At 39.9% G+C, this 22,252-nt stretch overlaps 1 protein-coding gene across 1 annotated transcript in view; it reads left to right on the top strand.

Annotated features, from left to right (window-relative positions):
* clocka (clock circadian regulator a) overlaps window positions 1–16,489 on the top strand; it is a 92,609-nt gene extending 76,120 nt beyond the window's left edge. The window contains exons 14-24 of the mRNA XM_017688102.2: window positions 557–663; window positions 824–971; window positions 1,088–1,163; window positions 1,747–1,885; window positions 2,954–3,054; window positions 3,363–3,452; window positions 5,548–5,706; window positions 7,489–7,728; window positions 10,117–10,295; window positions 12,128–12,389; window positions 14,572–16,489. Coding sequence (XP_017543591.1) covers window positions 557–663; window positions 824–971; window positions 1,088–1,163; window positions 1,747–1,885; window positions 2,954–3,054; window positions 3,363–3,452; window positions 5,548–5,706; window positions 7,489–7,728; window positions 10,117–10,295; window positions 12,128–12,389; window positions 14,572–14,838 — 1,768 coding nt within the window. The 3' untranslated portion in view covers window positions 14,839–16,489. The remainder of the gene's footprint in view (window positions 1–556; window positions 664–823; window positions 972–1,087; window positions 1,164–1,746; window positions 1,886–2,953; window positions 3,055–3,362; window positions 3,453–5,547; window positions 5,707–7,488; window positions 7,729–10,116; window positions 10,296–12,127; window positions 12,390–14,571) is intronic.
* The last annotated feature ends 5,763 nt before the right edge of the window (window positions 16,490–22,252 follow it).

Genomic DNA, 22,252 nt, shown 5'->3' with positions numbered 1-22,252 from the left:
TTAAAGGATTAATTCATTCTCTACTTTGTGAAATATGGTGCTAAATCTCCAAATATATCTCAGACTGAGTTATGGACAGACCAGCTGTATATGAAAGCACTCAGCTTGTAGATGAACGGGTGAAATTCTTTGTGCTCGTTTTGCTTTTCCAAAAACAAATGCCTACCTGATGCAATCATTTTCTTGTTTTGTGATCAGTAAAGAATATCTATTTGTCATGAAAAGTGCCTGTTGGTACTATTTGTTTTGCTTTTTTATTTGTGAACTCAACAAAAAGTCCAAAAAGGAAATACCTTTATTTATAAAGAATATGTTCATATTATTGTATTTAGTGTAGTATTGAATATCATAGTAGAGTATAGTATAGTATATTATAGTATTTAGTTTTTCTTAATTTTTTATTCTGTGATTATTTTCAGTTTGTTACTTAGTATAATTGTCATTAATTGTTGTGAATATTGTGATCTTTTTTTAGTTTGCATATTTATTCTTGTTAATGAATAATTGAAGAAAAAAGCCTTTTAAATATTGGAAATTTTTTTGTTGTGCTCCTCAGGGCTCCACCTATCATAGGTTACTTGCCTTTTGAGGTTCTCGGCACATCAGGCTATGACTACTATCACGTAGATGACCTGGAGACTCTAGCCAAGTGCCATGAACACTGTGAGTTATTCAAGTTACTGTAAGAAAATGTTTTTTGTGTGATTTTGAAGTTTCCTTATGTTGTATGCCTGTTCATGAGGAGTTTGAATGCATTTATTTGTAAAGACAGATCTTTACTTTTTTCTGGATGTTCTCCTGATGACAATCTATGTTGATGCAGTGATGCAGTATGGAAAAGGCAAATCATGCTATTATCGGTTCCTGACAAAAGGCCAGCAGTGGATCTGGCTCCAGACACACTACTACATCACCTACCACCAGTGGAACTCACGGCCTGAGTTTATCGTCTGCACACACACTGTGGTCAGGTGAGAGTCTTAGACATATACAGTGGTCAGGATCAGGTGGGGCAAAATATGTAAGCAAGAAGAGATTTTATTCTGTTACTGTGTTAATGCTGTGTTTGTGTTCTGTCTCACTGTAGCTATGCTGAGGTGAGGGCTGAGCAGCGCAGAGAGCTCGGCATCGAGGAGTCTCCTCCTGAGATCACTGCAGACAAGGTGTGGGGTTTATATACGTTTTCAGGGCAACAGCATCTTGTCTTTGTTGGAAAAAATGGAGAAAAACAGGGCTATTTGCTATTTGAAGTCCAACCAAATGCGTTTCATTGTTTAAAACTGAAAGAATGGAAACATTTGGTTACTGAGTTTAATGTTAGGTTTAGGTGTAGGGTTATGGATAGAAAGCCTGATCTGCTCACACCAGTGCATCCCATGCTAACACACCACCACCAGGTCAGCGTTACTGCGGTGCTGAGGTGATCCACCACCTACATAATAACCCTGCTTTGTGGTGGTCTTGTGTGGGGTTTCACTGTTGAAGAACAGGGTGAAAGGGGGCTAATAAAGTATGCAGAGAAACGGTCACCTGTATGATAAATTGACCTGATAAAATGGACACAGAGTGCAGATACATGGTATTGAATGAAGTGACCAATCGGTGTATATTATGTATAGGTCAAAACTGATGAACCCAAGTCCTGACATTGTACAAAAACAAATGTTTAAAAACTAACACACCTGTTATTTTATTACTACACTTGATCTACCATCAGTCTCCTTTACCTCTCTGTCTCTATTTCAGTCTCAGGATTCAGGCTCAGAGTTGAACACTTCCAGCCTGAAAGAGGCACTGGAGCGTTTCGATCACAGCCGCACACCCTCCGCCTCCTCCCGGAGCTCTCGCAAATCCTCTTCGCACACCGCCGTGTCTGACCCCACCTGTACGTATTAGCGCAGTTCCACATGCTGCATTACACGTTTTGAACGCTGGTGGGCAATAAAATATTAATGAGAATGATTATAATCATTTTTTTTATTATGTTTGATCCTTTTTTCCTTTGATGATACGTGTTCATGATCAAGTCATTCAGTTAGTACATGTATGCGCCACTAAACAAGGAATTGTTTATTTATTGTAGCCTATTATTTTTATTGCTCATAAATCAGTGTGGCAACTAGGAGAGACAGCTTGCAAGCTGTTTCCACCTTTAATTATAAAGAGTGAAAAAAACAGGAAGCTTGAGGGAAACTTCTCAGAATCAGGAGATTGTGGCAAAAAAGGCCAATCAGAAAAAGGAATAGTCACTGGGTTCGTAACTGAGCATTGGGATATCCCTTGGTAATAATCAATAAACAATGGTTTGTAGTTTTATATATATATATATATATATATATATATATATATATATATATATATATATATATATATATATTATTTTGCATACTCAAGCTGACTCACCATTGTATCAGGAGTCACAGATCGATTACGGTCATTGCTTATGCTGAACAAATTGGACAATTTAAATGCCATAAATCATGCCATTTCATAGCTTTCAGATGTACTAATCATATACTTTTTTTTTTTCTTTTTTTTTTAACCATGGTCTTGAAACAGATAAAGGCAACCACAGCTTTCCATGTATAGAACACCTCTTGAGAAACATGAACCAGGGCTTCAACAGTTGTGATATCTTAGTGTTGTAGTTTTATTGCACATATTAATAAAAACAAAAAACACCAAGCCTTTTTTATAAATAGCCTAATAGTAATAAAAAATAATTGCCTACAATAACAGTACAGTGTACTGGTCTCTTTTATTTACATTCATAATTCATCTCTCAAAGCTTTGATTAACTGAATCAAGGGTGTTGGCACAGAACCCTAAAATGTACAGTACAGAGGGTGCCTGAGGAATGGAACTGTGTAGCAGTTATGTAGATTTGTTTGCTGTTGGTGCTTAAGGATTTTGTGCTTCCTAATTATTCTGATTGACTACACTGTTTGTGTAGCCACCCAGACAAAGCTACAGACAGAGCGCAGCACGCCGCCCCGCCAGTCCGTCTCCACCATTGAGATGACCTCTCAGCGACGGCCCTCTATCAGCAGCCAGGTTAGAATGCTTTGTGTGTGTGTGTGTGTGTGTGTGTATTTATTGGTGCTCTGTATTTGGACATGAACTGAAAGTCAAATCCTGGAAATATTCTGATAGACATTTGACATTATATAATTAAGTTAGTAGCCACAGACATCATAACTAACTTGTTTGTCTAGCAGATACAAACCTTCTAGATCCAGACTCCCCTTTTTAGTCTGTTGATTGGTTAACCTATTCATTCTTGATGGACAATTTGGAGTTAAATTGTAGTGGATGTGGTTGTATATCTGAATGTTTGTTTATATTTGTCTGTCCATCTCCAGTCAATGAGCTCCCAGAACACAAGCCAGACGATGGCAACGTGTCTAGTATCCCAGCCCCAGCAACCGCAGCAGCTGCAGCCCACTGTGCAGGTAACATATAAACACTAGCAGACTGGCCTGCTCCAAATAGATGTGCTGTTAAAGGGACACTTTGACCACGATTTAGCCATTTCTACTTAACTTGAATTTTTGTATTTGAAATACTAGGAAAACACCCTTCTGATGAGGAACTTTAGGAAAACAACTGCTTTGGGGGGATTTTTTCCAGCTGGTGAATGCAGAAGGAAGTCAGATTGCCAGCGTTACTGCTAGGAAACCATATCTTAAAATAGTGACATTACTGATAACTTCAAATTAGAATTAGAGTGGAGAGAATTGATTACTGAAGTGCTTGCTAAGAGCTAAAGTTAACTGGGTACCTGGCTATCTAGAAACTTTCTCAGTCTGGCTTTCTCTGGCTGGAAGGGTAAAACACTTAACCTCAGTCTCCATGTTGTGCCAAATAAAGACAGAATCACTGTTTTCTTTATGATTTTGTTCATGACTGAGGTCAGAGTTGTACTTCTAGGTTGGTTGAATTTATTAGCCTATAGCCTAGCTAGGCTTCACTGAGGACAGGTTGACATGGGGATTTTTAATGCTTGTATGATGCATTTCCGTAGCGCATGCTGAGAAAAAGTCAATGAAAGAAAACTTGAAAATGACAAAATTATAAATTCTGCCAGAACGATAAGGCTGAGGAATATAATGCTGCTCTGCAAGATTATAATTAGCATAAACCCCAGTGTTGAACCAAAATGTCCCTTTAACTCTGTCTTTTACCTGTCTGGATTATAGGTTTTGTAGGGCTGACATTATGAAGATAAGTTATTATCAGTACTAAAAACTGAATTGGCCACAACTGTTTAATTAAATGAAACAAGCACTTCAGCAAAACTTTCAAAACTGCTTGTGCTGTCTTCCTGCTGAGCTGCGTAATGCATATTATCCTCAATTATCAATCATTTTAATATTCTAATTCATGGATGGTTGTCAAAGGTGTTGCAACATCCCCTGATTTCAGGAACACAACTGTTAAATAACAATAATTTAATGTTCTGAACTTTATAATAATTTGAGGGTGGTAAAGACTCGTGTGCCTGTTTTAGGGAGGAATTTGTATTTTTATATTTATAAAAACTGTGATATTCATGCACTTTTTAAGTGAATGCTGTATTTTCATCACAGTGTTCAAACGCATGCAGGTTGAGCTGCAAAGCTGGTTGTGAGCCCCAAAGCAGCTTAATATTGTCTTTTAAACTTAAAAAGCATAATCTAACATAATAAGACAGTTTTAATCAAGTGTTACATGCTTGAGGTGAGCTTCAGTGTTGAATCTTGCCACATGAGTGTGGGTGTGATGCAGCTGGTTACCATTAACAGTCTGACTGGTTGCACTCAGTTCAAAAAGTTTGTCCAGAATGAGTAGGATAATGCATGTCAGCAGTTTCACGTCTGTTAAATGTATGCATTATTGTCTTTCACTTCATTATAGCACTGCATGAAAAATAGAAATCAATAAGTTATTAATAAATTAATCAATTATTTTGCATGATTTCAGCTGTCATGTCACACATGTGCTGCTTAAAATTCCAGCACGTCCAATTTGTCCTTACATAAGTTTATGATGGACCTCCACCAATTCTGAAACTGATGTTTTGAGGTCCAAATTACTTGTAGGAGTATTTCAAAACAAAGATAAAAGATAAGACAGCGACTAGATCTTTCTAGAGCTGCAGTTGGAACACATCAGGATATCTCTGAGTTGTATTTTGGCCACTCAGAACTCACTACTTAAACGGCTTGTTTTCTCTGTTACTGTTTAATATTCTCATTTGGTTTCGGTTAAACAACTCGTAGTGCTCTTCTGTCTCCTGAGTGCTTCCTGTTGACAGGACTGTGGCCTGAATTTCCTCTTGGCCCGGTGATGAACTTTTAAATCCTGTGATTCTCAACACTAACCCTTTGTAAGCTGTTGTTGAAGGCTGTGCTCTCTCTATGACTAACATTCAAATGATCCTGGTATCTCGTGGTGAGTTCCTCTTTAAGTAAACCAGTGTTGCATGTGCTGTTAATGTGACCAACATCATGCTTGACCTATTGACCTTAATTTTTAATTTTTTTTCTTTTTTTTTTTTTTCTGCAGCCCGTGCTGCAGTTCTCCACACAGCTGGATGCCATGCAGCACCTGAAAGAGCAGCTGGAGCAGCGCACACGCATGATTGAGGCCAACATCCAAAGGCAGCAGGAGGAGCTGCGGCAGATCCAGGAAGAGCTTCAGAGGGTACAGGGCCAGGGCTTGCAGGTGAGCACCCCCTGCTGTCTGCAGGAGAGAATTAACATGTGACTGAAAATTTAGCCGCACATTGCATGGCGTTTGAAGAGTTAATCTTTTCTTAGAATGTTTTCCTAGACTTCTAAGAATGGATTCAGTAGCGATTAGTCATGCCTTAAGCATGCTGAAACGTGCCATGGCCTCAGGAATGCACGTTCCTTTGTCTCTGAGAGTCAGCGCTAAAATTAACTGGGGCTATTTTGTTCTTGTACAGCATGATAGTGCTGATGTCTTTTTAACATACAGGTGCATCTCACATTAGAATATCATAGAAAAGTTAATTTATTTCAGTAATTCAATTCAGAAAGGGAGACTCATATATTATAGATTAATTACACACAAAGTGATCTATTTCAAGCGTTTATTTCTTTTATTGTTGATTATGGCCTACAGCCAATGAAAATCCACAAGTCAGTATCTCAGAAAATTTTAATATTATAAGACCAATCTAAAAAAAAGTTTTTAATATGTACATGTTGACCTACTAGTATGTGTACAGTATATGCACTCAATACTTGGTCGGGGCACCTTTTGAATGAATCACTCCATCAGTGCGGCGTGGCATGGAGGCGATCAGCCTGTGGCACTGTTGAGGTGTTATGGATGGCCAGGTTGCTTTGATATTGGCCTTCAGCTCGTCTGCATTGTTGGGTCTGGTGTCTCTCATCTTCCTCTTGACAGTACCCCATAGATTCTCTGTTTAGGGCAGGTGAGTTTGCTGGCCAATCAAGCACAGTGATACTGTGGTTATTAAACCAGCTTTTGGTATTTTTGGCAGTGTGGGCAGGTGCCAGGTCCTGCTGGAAAATGAAATCCACATATCCATAAAGCTGGTCAGCAGAGGGAAGCATGAAGTGTTCTAAAATGTACTGGTAGACGACTGCGCTGACTGACCAACACCAGCAGATCACATGGTTCCCCAAACCATAACTGTTTGTGGAAACTTCACACTACAACTCAAACAGCTTGGATTGTGTGCCTCTCCACTCTTCCTCCAGACTCTAGGACCTTGATTTCCAAATGAAATGCAAAATTTACTTTCATCTGAAAACAGGACTTTGGACCACTGAGCAACAGTCCAGTCCTTTTTCATGAGCGGCTTGACACAAGAATTGTGACAGTTTTAGCCCGTGTCCTGGATACGTCTGTGTGTGGTGGCTCTGAAGCACTGACTTCAGCAGCAGTCCACTCTTTGTGAAGCTCCCCCAAATTCTTGAATCACCTTTTCTTGACAGTCCTTTCAAGGCTGTGGGTTATCCCTTTGCTTATGCACTTTTTAGCATCACATTTTTCTTTAGTAATATCCTTTTGTAGCTTTTCTGCCTTCTGGACAACTGACAAGTCAGCAGTCTTCTCTATGATTGTGTAGCCTACTGAACCAGACTGAGGGACCATGTAAAGGCTTAGGAAACCTTTGCAGGTGTTTTGTGTTGATTTAGCTAATTAGAGTGTGATACTATGATTACAATATTGAACTTTTTTACAATATTAAAATTTTCTAAGGTACTGACTTTTGAGTTTTCATTGGCTGTAGGCTATAATCATCAACAAAAGAAATAAACACTTGAAATGGATCCCTCTGTGTGTAATGAATCTACATAATATGAGTTTCACTTTTTGAATTGAATTACTGAAATAAATTAACTTTTTGATGATATTCTAATTTATTGAGACGCACCGGTATGTGATTTATTTATTTTTTAATTGGATAGTAATATACCAGATTTTGTGTGTGTGTGTGTGTGTGTGTAGATGTTTCTGCAGCCTGGTGGCGGAAGTCTTAACCTGGGCTCAGTGCAGTTGACGCAAGGTACCTCAGTGCAGCCAGGGACCGCTCTGACCATGCAGGGTCAGGTGGTGCCAACGGGCAGCTTACAGGGTGGCCTGGCATCCACGCACTCAGGCACACAACACACAGTCACTCAGCAGACCCAGCAAGCTCCTCCTCAACAACAGAACCTACTCCGAGACCAGAACTCCACCCTCACACAGGTGAGGGCCACATACACATATTTGTCAATATCATTTGAGCACAGCAGCTGCTCTTTTACGTTGTATGAACATTTCGTAATAAATTGATTTTAGTAGAAATGCTTCAAAATTACTTTGAAAAAATCTCATTACATTAAAACTTAATGCTCTTGCCTTCTCCTGTCAAGTTACCAGTTTGTAGATGCATGATTTGTTAGAACAGTGATATGATTTAATTGGATTCACTTACCAGACACCCTCTATCCTGTTAGTGAATGAAAAAAGGCCACCATAGGACCACCACTCACCAGAATATTTGGGTGGTAAATTAATTTCTATACATAATTAATGCAAACATAGTGCCGTGTTGGTGAATGTTGGATAGTTATGTGCAAGTGGGGGGCTGAGAATGTTCTACTGCCTAAATAATATCTGGTCAGTGGTGGTGCCTTTCCACCTATAGAGGGGGAGAGGATGGCTGATTGTGTAAAATGGTACAGGGCTCCAGACTAACTTTTCCACTGGTTGTACTGGTGTGACCGATTGATTCATTGATTGATTGATTCAATCATTGATTGATTTGGTTGCACATTTTTTGCATATTAATACTTGGATGCTGATAATAGTTCATTTATATTATTTATAAATAGTTCATTTAGATCTCAATTTCCATACTCTAGTTTTGTATTGATATAAAGATCGACAGTGACTTGAGACTGGATTCTTGTGAAGTATTTTAATCTCATCATTGTGTCTCTGCCTCAAGCACTGGCTGACAAACTAGATTATCATTTTTGAAGAAATCATAATGTTATCAAAAAAGCAAAACAGGACAGCGTGCATGTTTTTACCTGAACACTTAAGGTGTCAAAATAGTACTGCCAAATTCTACTCCTCACAAAATCCTCATTGATTGTTGACATGCTTTATTTGGCAACCTACACACCAGGATAAGTTGCCAGAATAAGTTTGTTTCAATATTTCTAAAATCTCATCAAAAGAGAAATGAAAGATACATTGTCCAGTAATGACGAGAAACAAGTAATACTCCTACATCACATCATCAAAACTGTTCTTGTAATACTTATGACTAAAAGGCGTTCAGTCCCCCAAGTGCTGCTCCAGCAACCAATCTTTGACCCCGTTTACACCTGGTCACTTGCATCCTGAGTATCAGGATTATATCTGGATGAGGCCAAGCCATATAAAAATGCAAGTATAAATGCACCGAAGATACATTTAAAACCGATACAAATCCGATTGCTCAAACCATTTCAGGAGCTGGTTTGAGACTCATTTGATTTAAGTTATAGCAATGTAAACGCATCTGTCTTTCTAAGACACATTCGACAACCAAACTCCTGCCAGTACAACCGAAACAACTGATCCGTGTCTGCTAGGAATATAATCACAGAGGACGCACTTGGTTGGGAGGAAACCAAATGCTAATAAACAGTATGGAAAACATTACTGTGCAAAACAAACTGCAGAGGACTTAATAAACAGCTCTGATAATTTACTCCTGCCACATAATGAGTGGGTTTGTGTATTCTGTCCCACACAATACGTTTACAGCATTTGGCAGAAATTCTTATCCAGGGCAACTTAGTTTGATCATTTTACACAGGTAGGTAAAGGTAGGGTTAGGAGTCTTGCCCAAGGACTCTTTTATTTGTATAGTTTAGGGATTTTTACCCAGATGGGAATTGAACCCCAGTCTACAATGTGGAAGGCAGAGGTGTTATCCACTACACTATACCAACCACACAGTAATTGTGGACATCTTATCTGGATAGAATCCAGATACTAGTCCTATGAAGTGGCCAGGGTAAACAGGATCTCTGGTTTTTTGCATTAAAATAAACTATTGCTCTGTATTTTCCTTGACAGTAAAAAGCAGAACAGGACCTAAAACTAAAGATTATCTGCTATTTACACACAAACAACCAAAATAGTTGAAAAACAGCTGAATTCTGCTGCGAACGCTTCGTTTTTGGAGCTTGGTAATTGGACTACTAACTGTATTGTTTCATCGTCTGTGTGCTCTGTGCGTGCATGTAGCTGATGGTGAAAGTGCAGCTAGAGAGAGACCCACTGAGCCAGTAAACAAGTGCTACTTTCAACAGCAGTGGCTAATGCAGTACCAGTGGCGGAGGGGCACCTAAACAGCCCAGTGATCACCATGCACTCGCATGAATGTGACCATGTGAAATTTTACTTGCGCATGCTGGAAAAACATGGTTACAGTCTAGAGCCCTGTGGTATAGAAACCCTATGAACTGACCATTTATGTTTACTGCTTGGAATTGAAGTAAGATTTTTTTATTTTTTTCCCCCTGCAACTCATCAGTGCTCTGTAATGTCAAATCACTTACTCCAGCAATGTCTGTTTTTAAAATCTGTCTCCAGTCCCAGAGATCTTCTCATAGACTGCAGTCTCCCTCGGGAGCTCTGCCTGCTTCCCTCTATAACACCATGATGATCTCCCAGCCGGGTCAGGCCAACGTTGTGCAGATCTCGACTAGTCTGGCGCAGAACAGCCCCAGTGGAGCAGCCGTCGCGACCTTCTCTCAGGACCGCCAGATACGGTACTGTTCAACCTCTTAAACTGATTGGAACCAAAAGCTAAACCTAAAAGAAGCTGAAGTGCATTTTTCTACTGAAAGTCGACCCATGCGTTGATCATAAAACACATTTTCTGTTTATTTGAGGGAGCTTTTACTATATATAATCATATTTATACCTCAGGGTCACATCGCTGCTGTTTGCAGATGATGTGGTCCTATTGGGGACATCAGGTCGCGAACTTCAGCTTTCGCTGGATCGGTTTGCAGCCGAGTGTGAAGCGGCTGGGATGAGAATCAGTACCTCTAAATCCGAGACCATGGTTCTCAGGCGGAAAAGGGTGGAGAGCCCTCTCTGGGTCGGGGATACGCTCTTGCCTCAAGTGGAGGAGTTCAAGTATCTCGGGGTCTTGTTCACGAGTGATGGTACAAGGGAGCGGGAGATTGACAGGCGGATTGGTGCTGGGTCAGCAGTGATGCGGGCTCTTTACCGGTCTGTTGTGGTAAAGAAAGAGCTGAGCCATAAGGCAAGGCTCTCCATTTACCGGTCGATCTACGTTCCCACCCTCACCTATGGTCATAGAGATAGGGTGAGAAGTTCAGTCATCCGGGAGGGACTCGGAGTAGAGCCGCTGCTTCTTCACGTCGAGAGGAGCCAGCTGAGGTGGTTCAGGCATCTGGTTAGGATGCCTCCTGGACGCCTCCCTCGGGTTCCACCTGTCCACCTGGGAGGAGACCCCGGGGAAGACCCAGGACACGCTGGCGTGACTATATCGCCCAGCTGGCCTGGGAGCGCCTCGGAATCCCCCTTGAAGAGCTGGTGGAAGTGGCTGGGGAAAGGGAGGTCTGGGCTTCATTGCTTAGGATGCTGCCCCCGCGACCCGAACCCCGGAGAAGCGGAAGATAATGGATGGATGGATGGATGGATGGAGATGGAGATATATATATATATATATATATATATATATATATATATATATATATATATATATATATATATATATATATATAATATAATATAATATAATATAATATAATATAATATAAAAATTTGCATTTTTGTAGTCACTGTTACAAATATCTGTCAGGTGCTCACTGCCACATATGTCCATGCATTTAAATTGAGTTCTATACCCTACAATTCTAGCATGGCTACAGTGAATGAAAGCCAGTAGCCATTTAGCATGATCTCATTTTCACAACTATGCAACCCAAGCCTTTATTAGTGATTAATAATGTTACATTTTGCATCTGAAAGAGCACACACAGTCAGGGTAGACATAGCCCTGTTGCACAACCCTAGACACAACTTCTCACCTTTTGGCTACTACAAATGTGGCCACTTGGATTGGAGAATTTGAGAGTCTGGTCCCATTGACTTGCATTAAAAGTGAACTAGGTTTTTTCTTCTCCTGTAAAGTTGTCATTTTGGTGATACAGATTAGATGGAGATACAGGAGATATATATATTTTTTTTCAGGAAACAGCGATATGTTAAATTAGGTGCTGCTAGACAGAAAGTCTATCACTGCAGTAACTAAACAGTAACTAATGAAATAACTAGATTGATGTCAGGGGGGCCACCAAGGTTACCATAGTGACAGTTTAGTAATGTAGTTTTTAGTTAATATCTCTTTTTGCAAAGCAACATCATCTTTGGTTCTGAAGTATGCTTATTAATTGTAAATACATGTATTTGCAATAAATATATTTCTGTTATTATAGCCACTAATTACCTCTTATTGGCCACAAGATTCATTGGCTTAGTGGCCTATTTGACCAGTGCACACTTTTACATCTGTTTACCCCTGTACACAATGTAGTTTCTCACTCTTAGCTTCCTCCCCCACTCTCAGATTCCCAGCAGCCCCTCAGCTCCTCACCAAGCTGGTGACTGGGCCAATGGCATGTGGAGCAGTCATGGTGCCCACCACCATGTTCATGGGCCAGGTGGTAACCGCATTCGCCCCACAGCAGGGCCAGGCCCAGACCATCAGCATTGCCCAGCAGCCGCCCGCTACCTCTCAGGAGCAGCAGGCCCAGTCGCAGGCAGCCGCCGCCCAGCAGCAGAGCCAAGCCCAGGCCCAACTCACCCAGCAGCAGACGCAGTTCCTCCAGGTGACCAAATGGGGCACTGCAGCCCTGCTTAGAACTAATGTTGGTCTAATGCTGTTTAAGTGTAGCAGTTTAATACAGAAAATGACACTTGCTGACCATGAAACACAGCTATGCTTAATCAGTGGAAACCACTTAAAAATGGCCATTGTTCATTGTCCATGATCCTGCAATAGACATTGGGTGAAGTAATTTAGTTTTTGTAGTATTGGAAAAATTTTGGAGAAATTAGTATTTCGTATTTGGAGAAATTTCCTCAGTAGGGAAAAAATATGCAAAACTAAAATTTAAGAGTGTTACTTCATGCTGTTATAGTGCTCTTTAGAATGTTTACTGAACATGTCTTTCAGAATAGATTCAACCTAGAAAAGACGCATCCAAAACAGGGCTGGTCCAAAAGATTTCAAAGAGTAATTGAGCATTCATTGCGTTGCCCAAACACCCCCCCCCCCCGCCCCCCCCCCCCCCCCCCCCCCCCCGCCCCCCCACACACACACACACACACACACACACACACACACACAACCCATACTACAGTAGACTTCATGAGCAAAAGTCTTTAATGTTAATATATGGAGAATAAATTAAAAATAAATCAGTTGTGTCTAGTTTAGTTGAATTTACAATTTTAGTTGAGTTTAGTTAAATTCATACCAGGCATTCACATCACCTCACATCAGTACACAACAAACTGCATTGCTTTCTACATGGACACTGAAGCTAAAAGAGCAGAGATGCTTCAGAAGTCACATTTGGTAACACTTTAGATTATCAGTCGAGTCTCTGACTCCATCACGCATCTGCGTCAGGTGGGAATATCAGCTTTTTTTCCCTTTCTTTTCTAAATCTGCGCTTTTAAACCCTGGTGGCACGCACAGCAGATCTCCTTATTTTGACAAAATCGCAATCACAGGTTTTACCACTGTTGGTATCAGAAGAGCCTCCTTCATGCACTGTTAGTACAGAGCAGGAGCTACTCTGCAACTATTAGCCACCAAGAATATGATATTGTACTTTATTTTAAATATAGTTTAGAACATTATAGTAAATGGGAGTGTGTGATTTGACAGGATCTCTATGGATCCTTGATATTTTGAGAAAAATGTCAGGGTTTGGGAGCTTGTGGTTTGATGGATATAAGGCTCATGTAGTGCAGCTGGTATGGATTAAAACATTGATTAAAAATGTAAGCGTATCTGTTCTGTCAGACAAGGTTACATTTTTATATATCATACTGCTACATTTTGTATTATAAGTGGCCCAAATCAGGTTTTCTCACCAAATTTGATTTATTTTGTTTGGCTATTCACAATATATTTTAGATGTGATCTGAATGTGACATCAGTCTGAACAGATCAGCTCCTAAACTGACCCGCATGGGCAAAAGAACAGTGTATCACATTGCTTCATGTAGCTCCACGTAGCTCATCCAGAGGTAAACAATCGTGACTATGAATGAACGCCAGCCGCTCCCGGAGGATCAGTTTCATCTTCACCAGCATCACAGGAGCCATCATGAAGCTTCACTGACTGACAGCTGGGCTCATCACCCAGAGTGTGTTAGATCTCGCCGTACGAGGGCCACGGTCACTTCTTTGGTTTGTGTCCTCAAATTTTATAACTGTTCTTTGACGCTGCAGCCTCGTTCTTTTACAGCTGCATTTGGTCGTTTCTTTTGAAATCACTTTGAACACAGTGGTTGCTGTAAATTTCTTGTGTTTTTTTGGTACAGAAACATCAGTCTAAATGTCTGAGGTCTCAGCAGCGCAAAATTATGCCAAATGTTGAGTTGGATTGACGTAAAAGTCGCATTAATAAACTGATCTGGCTGTTCAGACTGTTCGCATTGCCGCATATTGGATGCGGATCAAATTTCAGTACCACATATGAAAGCGTCTCAAATCGGAATTGAAGATTCCATGTGTATTTTTTTTTTTTTTTCTGTTCACACAGTGACGCACAGACAACACGTGTCACACATGAAGAAATAGATTGTATTTGGGCTACTTTTACCTGCTGTGTGAAGCCTAACAGCGCTTATATGTGCTTTTAGGCTGTATATGCTGGATAGATATGCCTTCAAAAATATTTGGCTTTTGAACACACCATATAAATCCTGGCTAACCATAAAAGTTCTCTGATTAAAAAGCATATGAACCCTAAATGTCTACTCCATTCTTCTTAGGCTCCTCGGCTTCTCCATGGAAACCAGTCAGCCCAGCTGATACTCCAGGCAGCGTTTCCCTTACAGCAGCAGGGAACCTTTGCCACCACAACACAACAGCAGCAACAGCAGCAACAGGCACAGCAGCAGCTCCAACAGCAACATCAGCAACAGCAGCAGCAGCTTCAGCAACATCAGCAGCAGCAACATCAGCAGCAGCAGCAGCAGCAACTGGCATCTCTCAGGCCAGACAGCATGTCAGACCGCTCCAACGCACCGCCTCAGTAACCCGGCAATGGCCAATCAGTCGGCAAGGACCGAACCTAATCTCCATTGCGAGGGGTGACTAGGGGAAGAGGTCAGCGTCGGTGCGCCATGGAAGAATAGCAGTATTCGAATCATACCTGTTAATATGGTGAAGGGCAAGACCTAGAAAGGGTGCAGTTTTCACCCTGTGCCCTTCCTGCCTTTCCTCTCTGATCTCTGGCTGCTTGCAGTGAGTTCTGGGAAGTGTAGGCCTTACATGCTGAGCCATTTGAAGTGGCTCGCAAGAGAGCAGCGCCCGCTCTTTCAGTCACCCGGTCAAGCTCCACTGGAGTAAAAGGGCGAGGTGGGTCAAGCTTCTCCCGCCCCTTTGTTTTCAACCCTCTCTTCCCTCGTCTTGTACGCCCGGTATGTGCTGTCATCACCCCCTCACTCGGTTAATTTATGCAGAACGCTTCGGTTTGTAGGCTGGAGACGACGATTCAAGACTTCAGAGAAGTCTAACAGGCAAATGGCACCATGCTCATTTGTCTGTCTGTCTCTCTCTCTCTGTCTCTCTCTGTGTCACATACAACCTCTTCCCCCCTCTTCTTTTTCATCTTTTGCGTTTTTCATGTCAAAAAAAAGTAATTGTGGGTCAGAAAATATTTTTAAGAATGTCATGTGGATTCAACTTTTATTGTACAGTACATCTGTAAAATAATATGTAAATATATGGACAAAAGGAAAGAGAAACTAATATTTTATATTGATGCATGAGATGAAAAAGCATAGTCTGTTATTTGTAGCTTTGAATATACTTTTTTTGTAGTATTCAAAGGAAAAAAAAGAAAACACACTTAATGGCTGATACCTTCACGGACTTCCTTTTAGCCGTGGGGGGCTTGTGTGTGTATGTGCGTGTGTGTGTCTGCGAAGCAGGCAGTGCTGGTTCTGAGTTGTGTGTCACAGTTTGTTTAAACAGCGCCTTCGTATTTTAGTAAAACTGCTGAAGAAATAACAATAACTATAGTTTTTTTTTTTCCATTTTATGGTTTAACAGAATGACACATTTATTAACCTCTAAAATGTACAGACATTTTGTAAATATCAGAGAGCAGACTGTGGATTTAGATGGAGATGTAGAATAGTATATTATGGGGAAAGTGGAGTTTAAGCTTTTCGCAGTTGTTAGCTGCCACATTATATTTCCTTAGCATTATGAGCTTTCAGGAAAGGGAAAAAAGAGTTTAGATGATATATGATAGCAGTGAGATTAGCATAGATTAATGTTATGATCGCTACAAAGTGCAGCCTTATGGAGAAGTGGAGAATGGCCACATGCTATGTACAGTTTTTATTAATACAGTTGAAATTTACATAGTGCCAAGCCATAATATCAGTTTCAACACTTTGACAGTAATATTTTGGATACGATAGAGAAAATATAGCATAGTAAATTTAACCAACCTGAAATTTAGTCTTACCAAGCCAAACCTCATTGTTGCTAGAAATATTAGCACGCAAACAAGTATTTGCACAGCTTTAATACACTATATAGTGTGTATATATATATATTGTCTTCTATAATTTTTTTCTTAGATTTACGTTGTGCATCAGTGAACTACAACCAAAATTGAGTCTATAATATAGACATATTGCATATATGCAAAAGTTTGGGCGCCCCTGGACAACTGCTGCTTTGTTGATTTTTTTTTTTTTTTTTTTTTTTTTTTTTTTTTTTTTTATTTATATATATATATATATATATATATATATATATATATATATATAAACTGAAGTGAACAAATCCTCTACAGAGAACTCACTTCTGCACATTTTAATGTAATTTTTGTTAAATTTAACCTGTTGGAAAAATAAAATATAAAATGTGGTCTGTGCAAAAGTTACTGCACATTTTTTTAATGTATGCTCCCACCCTCAATGTTCAATGAAAATAACTAGAACTTGTACACTACAGTTTACATTAAAATGACATCTTCATTTATTTACTGTACAGAACATCTTAACTTATTTTCACCAAGAAAATCAACTAAACGTTTTTGGACCTGAGGTGTCCAAGCTTTTGCATACAGCTGTATAACAACCACTTTAAAAGTGTAGTCATGCAGAATTGTTGAAAAATTGATTTCATTTCTTTTCTAGTATTACGTGTACAGTCCCCTCTAGAAAGAGTTACCAGGAATGTATTCTGTAGGATCATGATGGCACGTAATCTGGTCTAAATGAGGTGCCGTCTATAGGAATAGACGTTAAAACTGTTCTGACCCATTAGAGGTCAATAAAGAAGCCCCCAACAAAATGTATAGCACTTATGTCTATATAGCACTTTAAATGTGTGTCTTTGTGTAAATGTACCCTTAATTAGCTCAGCTTTTTAAGTTAATGCCCAAACAAAACCCTAAAAAGACAACACTAATTTACTGTTCTTTCCAAACTAGCGTCTTTTTAGACTTCCTCCTCGTGCTGAAAATTGCAGTCAAGCTACGCCATCTTTACCTAACGGCCATAGTAGCGTTTGGCCAATCCAGTGTAGGGTTGCTGTGGTCATATCAGTTCAACAATGTGTGAAGTTTGTGGAGAAATACAGCACAAGCTAGGAAGTTGGCAGTGTAGGTACTGAAATTACATTCTCAACATTTTAATGAGGTTTAGATTGAGATGGGAGTGGCTCCTTTACGGCGTCCCTCCTGCTGCTTGCACTTTAAGCTATCATGAATGTCAGGGGTAAAGGGGAAAGTTCTAATCGGCAAGGAGGTCATGACGCCATCCTTGGTTTGATCGTTTTAAAGTGTGGACAATCATGAATTTTAGTGTTAGCCAAATTAGGAACTACTTTTTACCATTGTTTAAAGAAAAAAAGGAGAAAAAAAAAGACATTTTGTGTTTTAATCAGTTTGTCAGTTTTCTTTTCATCAATGACAGCACTTATAGAAATCTTCTCATGGATCTTTATATATTTTTTTCTTTTTGTGTTATACATGATCTTATTGATAAAATGGCCTTTGTGTAAAATAAATGTTTTCTAATCATTGATTTTTACCTTTTTGAAGTTTGAGTGGGTTAAACCATCGAGTAAGGATGCTTGTCAGGTTAGTTCGAGTAGAAACGGGTTGCAATAATTCGTATGTAATTCATATCAGACCTCAGCATCGCAGTACAGAACCGGTCCGAATGTTCCGTTGTCTCAGGATAAATATGCCTCCAGCCGTTCAGAGTGCTGGTCCAATCACAGTTCATGTTGCAGTATCCATCCAGTAGCAGAGCTACACCAGTAATTGTCCACAAAAAGAGATCCCTGGAAATGTATAGAGGATGGGGATGTGGATTTAGGTAATCTGAGGTAATTCCTCTAGTTACCAGGTCTGACTAAGGCAGTTTGTATTTAGTTACTACCAGCCAATACAATCCAATATGGCATGTATACTCCCTATTGGTCCAGTGAATAAACCCAAGGGTAAAGATTTGTCCACTGCTAAAGGTTAAAGACGTCGGACTGTTTCAAGATGTTTAAGACTTGCTGCCTCTATACGCAATACGGTTTCCCACCATGTTAAATTCATTTTGTGAAAATACTGGTCCCCAAATAGTGAGATGACCTAATAGCTGGCTAAGACAGAATGGCAGTAACTCACTGAATGAATGTAAACCAGCGTTGTCACGTTGTCGGAAGCGGTATGCATGAACTTGTCCTTAAATGTTTAAAATTTAATGAACAAAGACTGTTTGGAGAGGCATATAGCCTGTTCTATATCATATTTTTCTAAGGCCTGACCAGACCTCTGGAGAGCGTTTGTAGGGGAAGAACATGTAGTAGATAAATACGACATGTCTTTGGTGTAATAATGCATCTGTTAAGAAAGGGAACAGTGAAGTGAAGCAGAGTTAGGATTATGAGAACCTCAGATGAAGGACTTAAACAAACTGTGACACACTAGAGAACCAGGTTGAACTTGTTTTCTCACAGTGCAGTGGGATGCAGGCAGTGGCTGGTTGGGGGTCTGCTGTGTACGAGAGGGGTTATTGATGTGAGCTCAAGGCTCCTGTTCATACATTTAGGCATTTAAAAAGATCATGGTATAAATATTGCTTAAAAAAAACCTTGAAGCACCCTCACAGTATCAGTTGTTCAAGAATGGCCTTTACATTTCTGAAGAACTATGTTGGCGTTGACATACTCAGATGTCAGTAGTTAACATATCCTTGCTGTCCTATGATTATTATGACCCGTCGCATCTTTGGGCAACTTTGGTTTTAGCCCAAATGAATCTTAATCTCTGAATATGACAAACACAAATACAACTTGACAGATCTAAAGAAATAAAATAGGGGGAAAAAAAACATAATATATATTAAAACTTGCCTTCAGTGGGGCAGGTTGTCTCAAATGGGCAGTGTTTACTAAACCGGTATCATCTCCATTTATAAGCATGTCTAAATGTTCTAACTGTCTATCTTCTGTTTTGAAGTGTATAAACACACAGTGGCTGAGAATAGACTTGCCACTATCCTAACATTTTAGCTGATGATTAATTATAAATCTAAATTAATGTAAATGTAAATAATTGCAGTTAACAACTTTTTTTTTTTTGATCAAAGTAAAAGCCTAAAACGGCCACGTTGGCTGATTTGGCTTTCTCACTTCCTTGCTGTTGATACTGAAGACAAATACAGCTCCAGCTCAAATAAACAGACATTAAAAAGTTACATCAGCCAGATGTTAGAACTTGCAGTATAAGACTGTTAATGTGTGGCAATACATCAGTTCCTCTCAACCCAACGGATGAAAAAGCGCCCAGCTTACACTGTTGCGATGTAAACGTGATTGTGGACGTTAACAACTGAGTAGTGCAGTCAGGTTAAATTAAAGTTGATCAGATGATTGAGAGAATTGTGATCGGCCTTGCTGAGAGGTAGTAAGAGGTCACATTGTGTCCTCTTTGCTTACTAGAAGTTATTTAGTAATACTACAGCTGATAAAATATTCCCACATTTCCATGAGACAAAACACTCAAGCATCCAGGCTGCTGGTGAAGATTTATGACTGTGTTTATACAGCGGTGGTTTTCAGGTCCGGTCATGGGCTCTATTCCAAGCACCAACACCTGATCCAGCTCATCAGGTAATCAAGCTCTTAATGAGCTGGATCAGTGAATACTTAATATACAGGGTGATTCAAAAAAGATTCATCCAGTTTCAAAATGATTTTCACTTATCATTACAGAACAATGCAGTAAACTGTAACTGGTTTAAATGAGCATAAAGTTTATGTAAATATACAAGTGCTCAATACGAACCTCCTCCAGCTGTACAGACGACATCAACGCCATAGTCAGATTCATCCCGTACTCGAGTGAGTCTCTCTGCACTCACGGCTCTTTCAGTGCGATTTTGGAGATCATGCAGTTTTGTGGAACCAATGACGAACACTCTGAGCTGTTGGAGGTTCACTGCTGATGAACATCATGTTGCACAGTTATGACTGATTCTCTCTTACTGAAGTGGAGAACCCAAAACGCTTTCTGCTCTGGGGTCGTATCTCCTCACAGACTGAAGGGAGCCGTCTTCCGGTGACAGTCAGAAACTCTGTGACCCCCTCTTTCAATTGGATTGTGATTGGTTCCTAGGCACCTCACAGCTGTGAGAATATGGCGATTTGAAATCGGATGAATCTTTTTGAATCACCCTGTACCTGCAGGGTAGCGAGTCGCTAGGACCGAAGTTTAAATCCACTTTTTTATAGCAGGTGTGTGTCAAACCAGGTTCCTTCTGGGTCACAGCAATGTGTGGAGACGTTTGCACTGCTGTGGCCAAGAAGGACGGACACGTAGGGTCTCATTTATAAAACGTACTTGTTCTCAACATTTGCATGATTTACACAAACCCAACATTCACAAATCACACACTAAAATACCTGCAGTTCATATATCAGGTTGGAAACCCTTCTGTCATTCACAATTTATAAATCACTGTACTTATACGTGAAGTTTCACATATTAGGATGAAATCTGTGCGCACACGTTTTATAGTTGAGGCCTGTGGTCTCTGCTGTTTGACGAACTGTCAGAATTAACACTATTGCACTAATTTTTCCCTAATCTAGGAGGATAAAGGCTCAAGACAACGCGTTCACTTTAATTAGTTTAGGTGTCCACATAATCACGTTTTTAGAGTGGCTTTGTTTTTATCTTTTAGAGATGAACAGGTAAAATAGCCCAACTCAGATAATGATTCAGTACTTACAGCTGCTGCTTTAGAGGAAAAGATTCCTGTTTTTCTTGGTTAGGACAGCAATGATATGTCACTGTCGTTGTGTTTTATACTGACACTTAGTAACGCTGAGTACAGCTTCCTCAGGCTGGTTCTGGATGCTTAAACACACATCAGTGGCTTTCTCTCTCTCTCTATTATCAAGTGACCTCTTTAATAACATGCTTTCATCATGGTCTCTATGAACCCATCATCAGCCACTGAACATGTTCTTTTATTTTTAAATATATAAATCTAGGTGTCCCTTAACATTTATGTACCTGGTCTCTGGCATTCAACATTATTTCAACATTGCCGGATGGTGTGAAGTAAATAAAAATAATAATAAAAAAAAAGTATCCAAAGAGCTGGGAGGCGTGATCAAAGTACTTGCCGAAAATCCTGTTGAAGTTTTTTTTTTTTGGTTTGTTTCTTAAAATAAATTTTAGCGGTCCTGTTGAAAAAGCCCAACGGAAAAGGAGCTGGTTACTCATGTTTAATGTTCTGTAGTTCTGATGTATGCACTAGAAGTTCTGAATGTCTATCAGTGTTCTCTCTTGCTATCATTTAACCTTCGTATGTGTGTGACGTTCTTTGCAGAACACTTGGGTTTGGCTCATGAAATTTATCTGGTCAGTACACGGTGGGGGGTGGGGGTGGGGAACAATCAACTTATTTCAGCACACCTGTGATTAGGTTTTGCAACTTGTTAAAGTTCACAACATGACTTGAAATCCAGTGATCCATGGAGCTTACAGGGTGATGCTGTTCCCATGGACATTAAGTAAAATAAGCTTTGTGTGCTTTGTAAAGTTGCTGTAATATCCGAGTGCGTGTGCTGCATTGGGTTCATTTGATGAGCCAGGCTATTCTTACATTAACAAAGACATAATGGAAGCTTTTTAAGCGAATGGTGCCGTTTGCTCCCCTTACTCAATTTTGAAAATAAACATTTAAAAAAAAATGTCTCGAGCCAACTCTCATTCTCATTTCAGTGTTTCTTATAGGAAGACTGATACAGAAGCAATGATAGAACTTGTTTGAACTTCTCCATTTCTTTTTTTTTTGCATCCTCTCAGCAAGTACGTTTCCCTACTTGGTACCAAGCCAGCATTTTCTTCTGAAAATGCATCAGAGGACTTAACCTCTTTTAACTCTGCAGAACACATTTTAGTTCCAGCCTACATCT

The sequence above is a fragment of the Pygocentrus nattereri genome, chromosome 4 (genome assembly GCF_015220715.1).
Source record: "Pygocentrus nattereri isolate fPygNat1 chromosome 4, fPygNat1.pri, whole genome shotgun sequence".
NCBI classification, from domain to species: Eukaryota; Metazoa; Chordata; class Actinopteri; order Characiformes; family Serrasalmidae; genus Pygocentrus; species Pygocentrus nattereri.
This window is presented reverse-complemented; position numbering and strand designations above follow the sequence as displayed.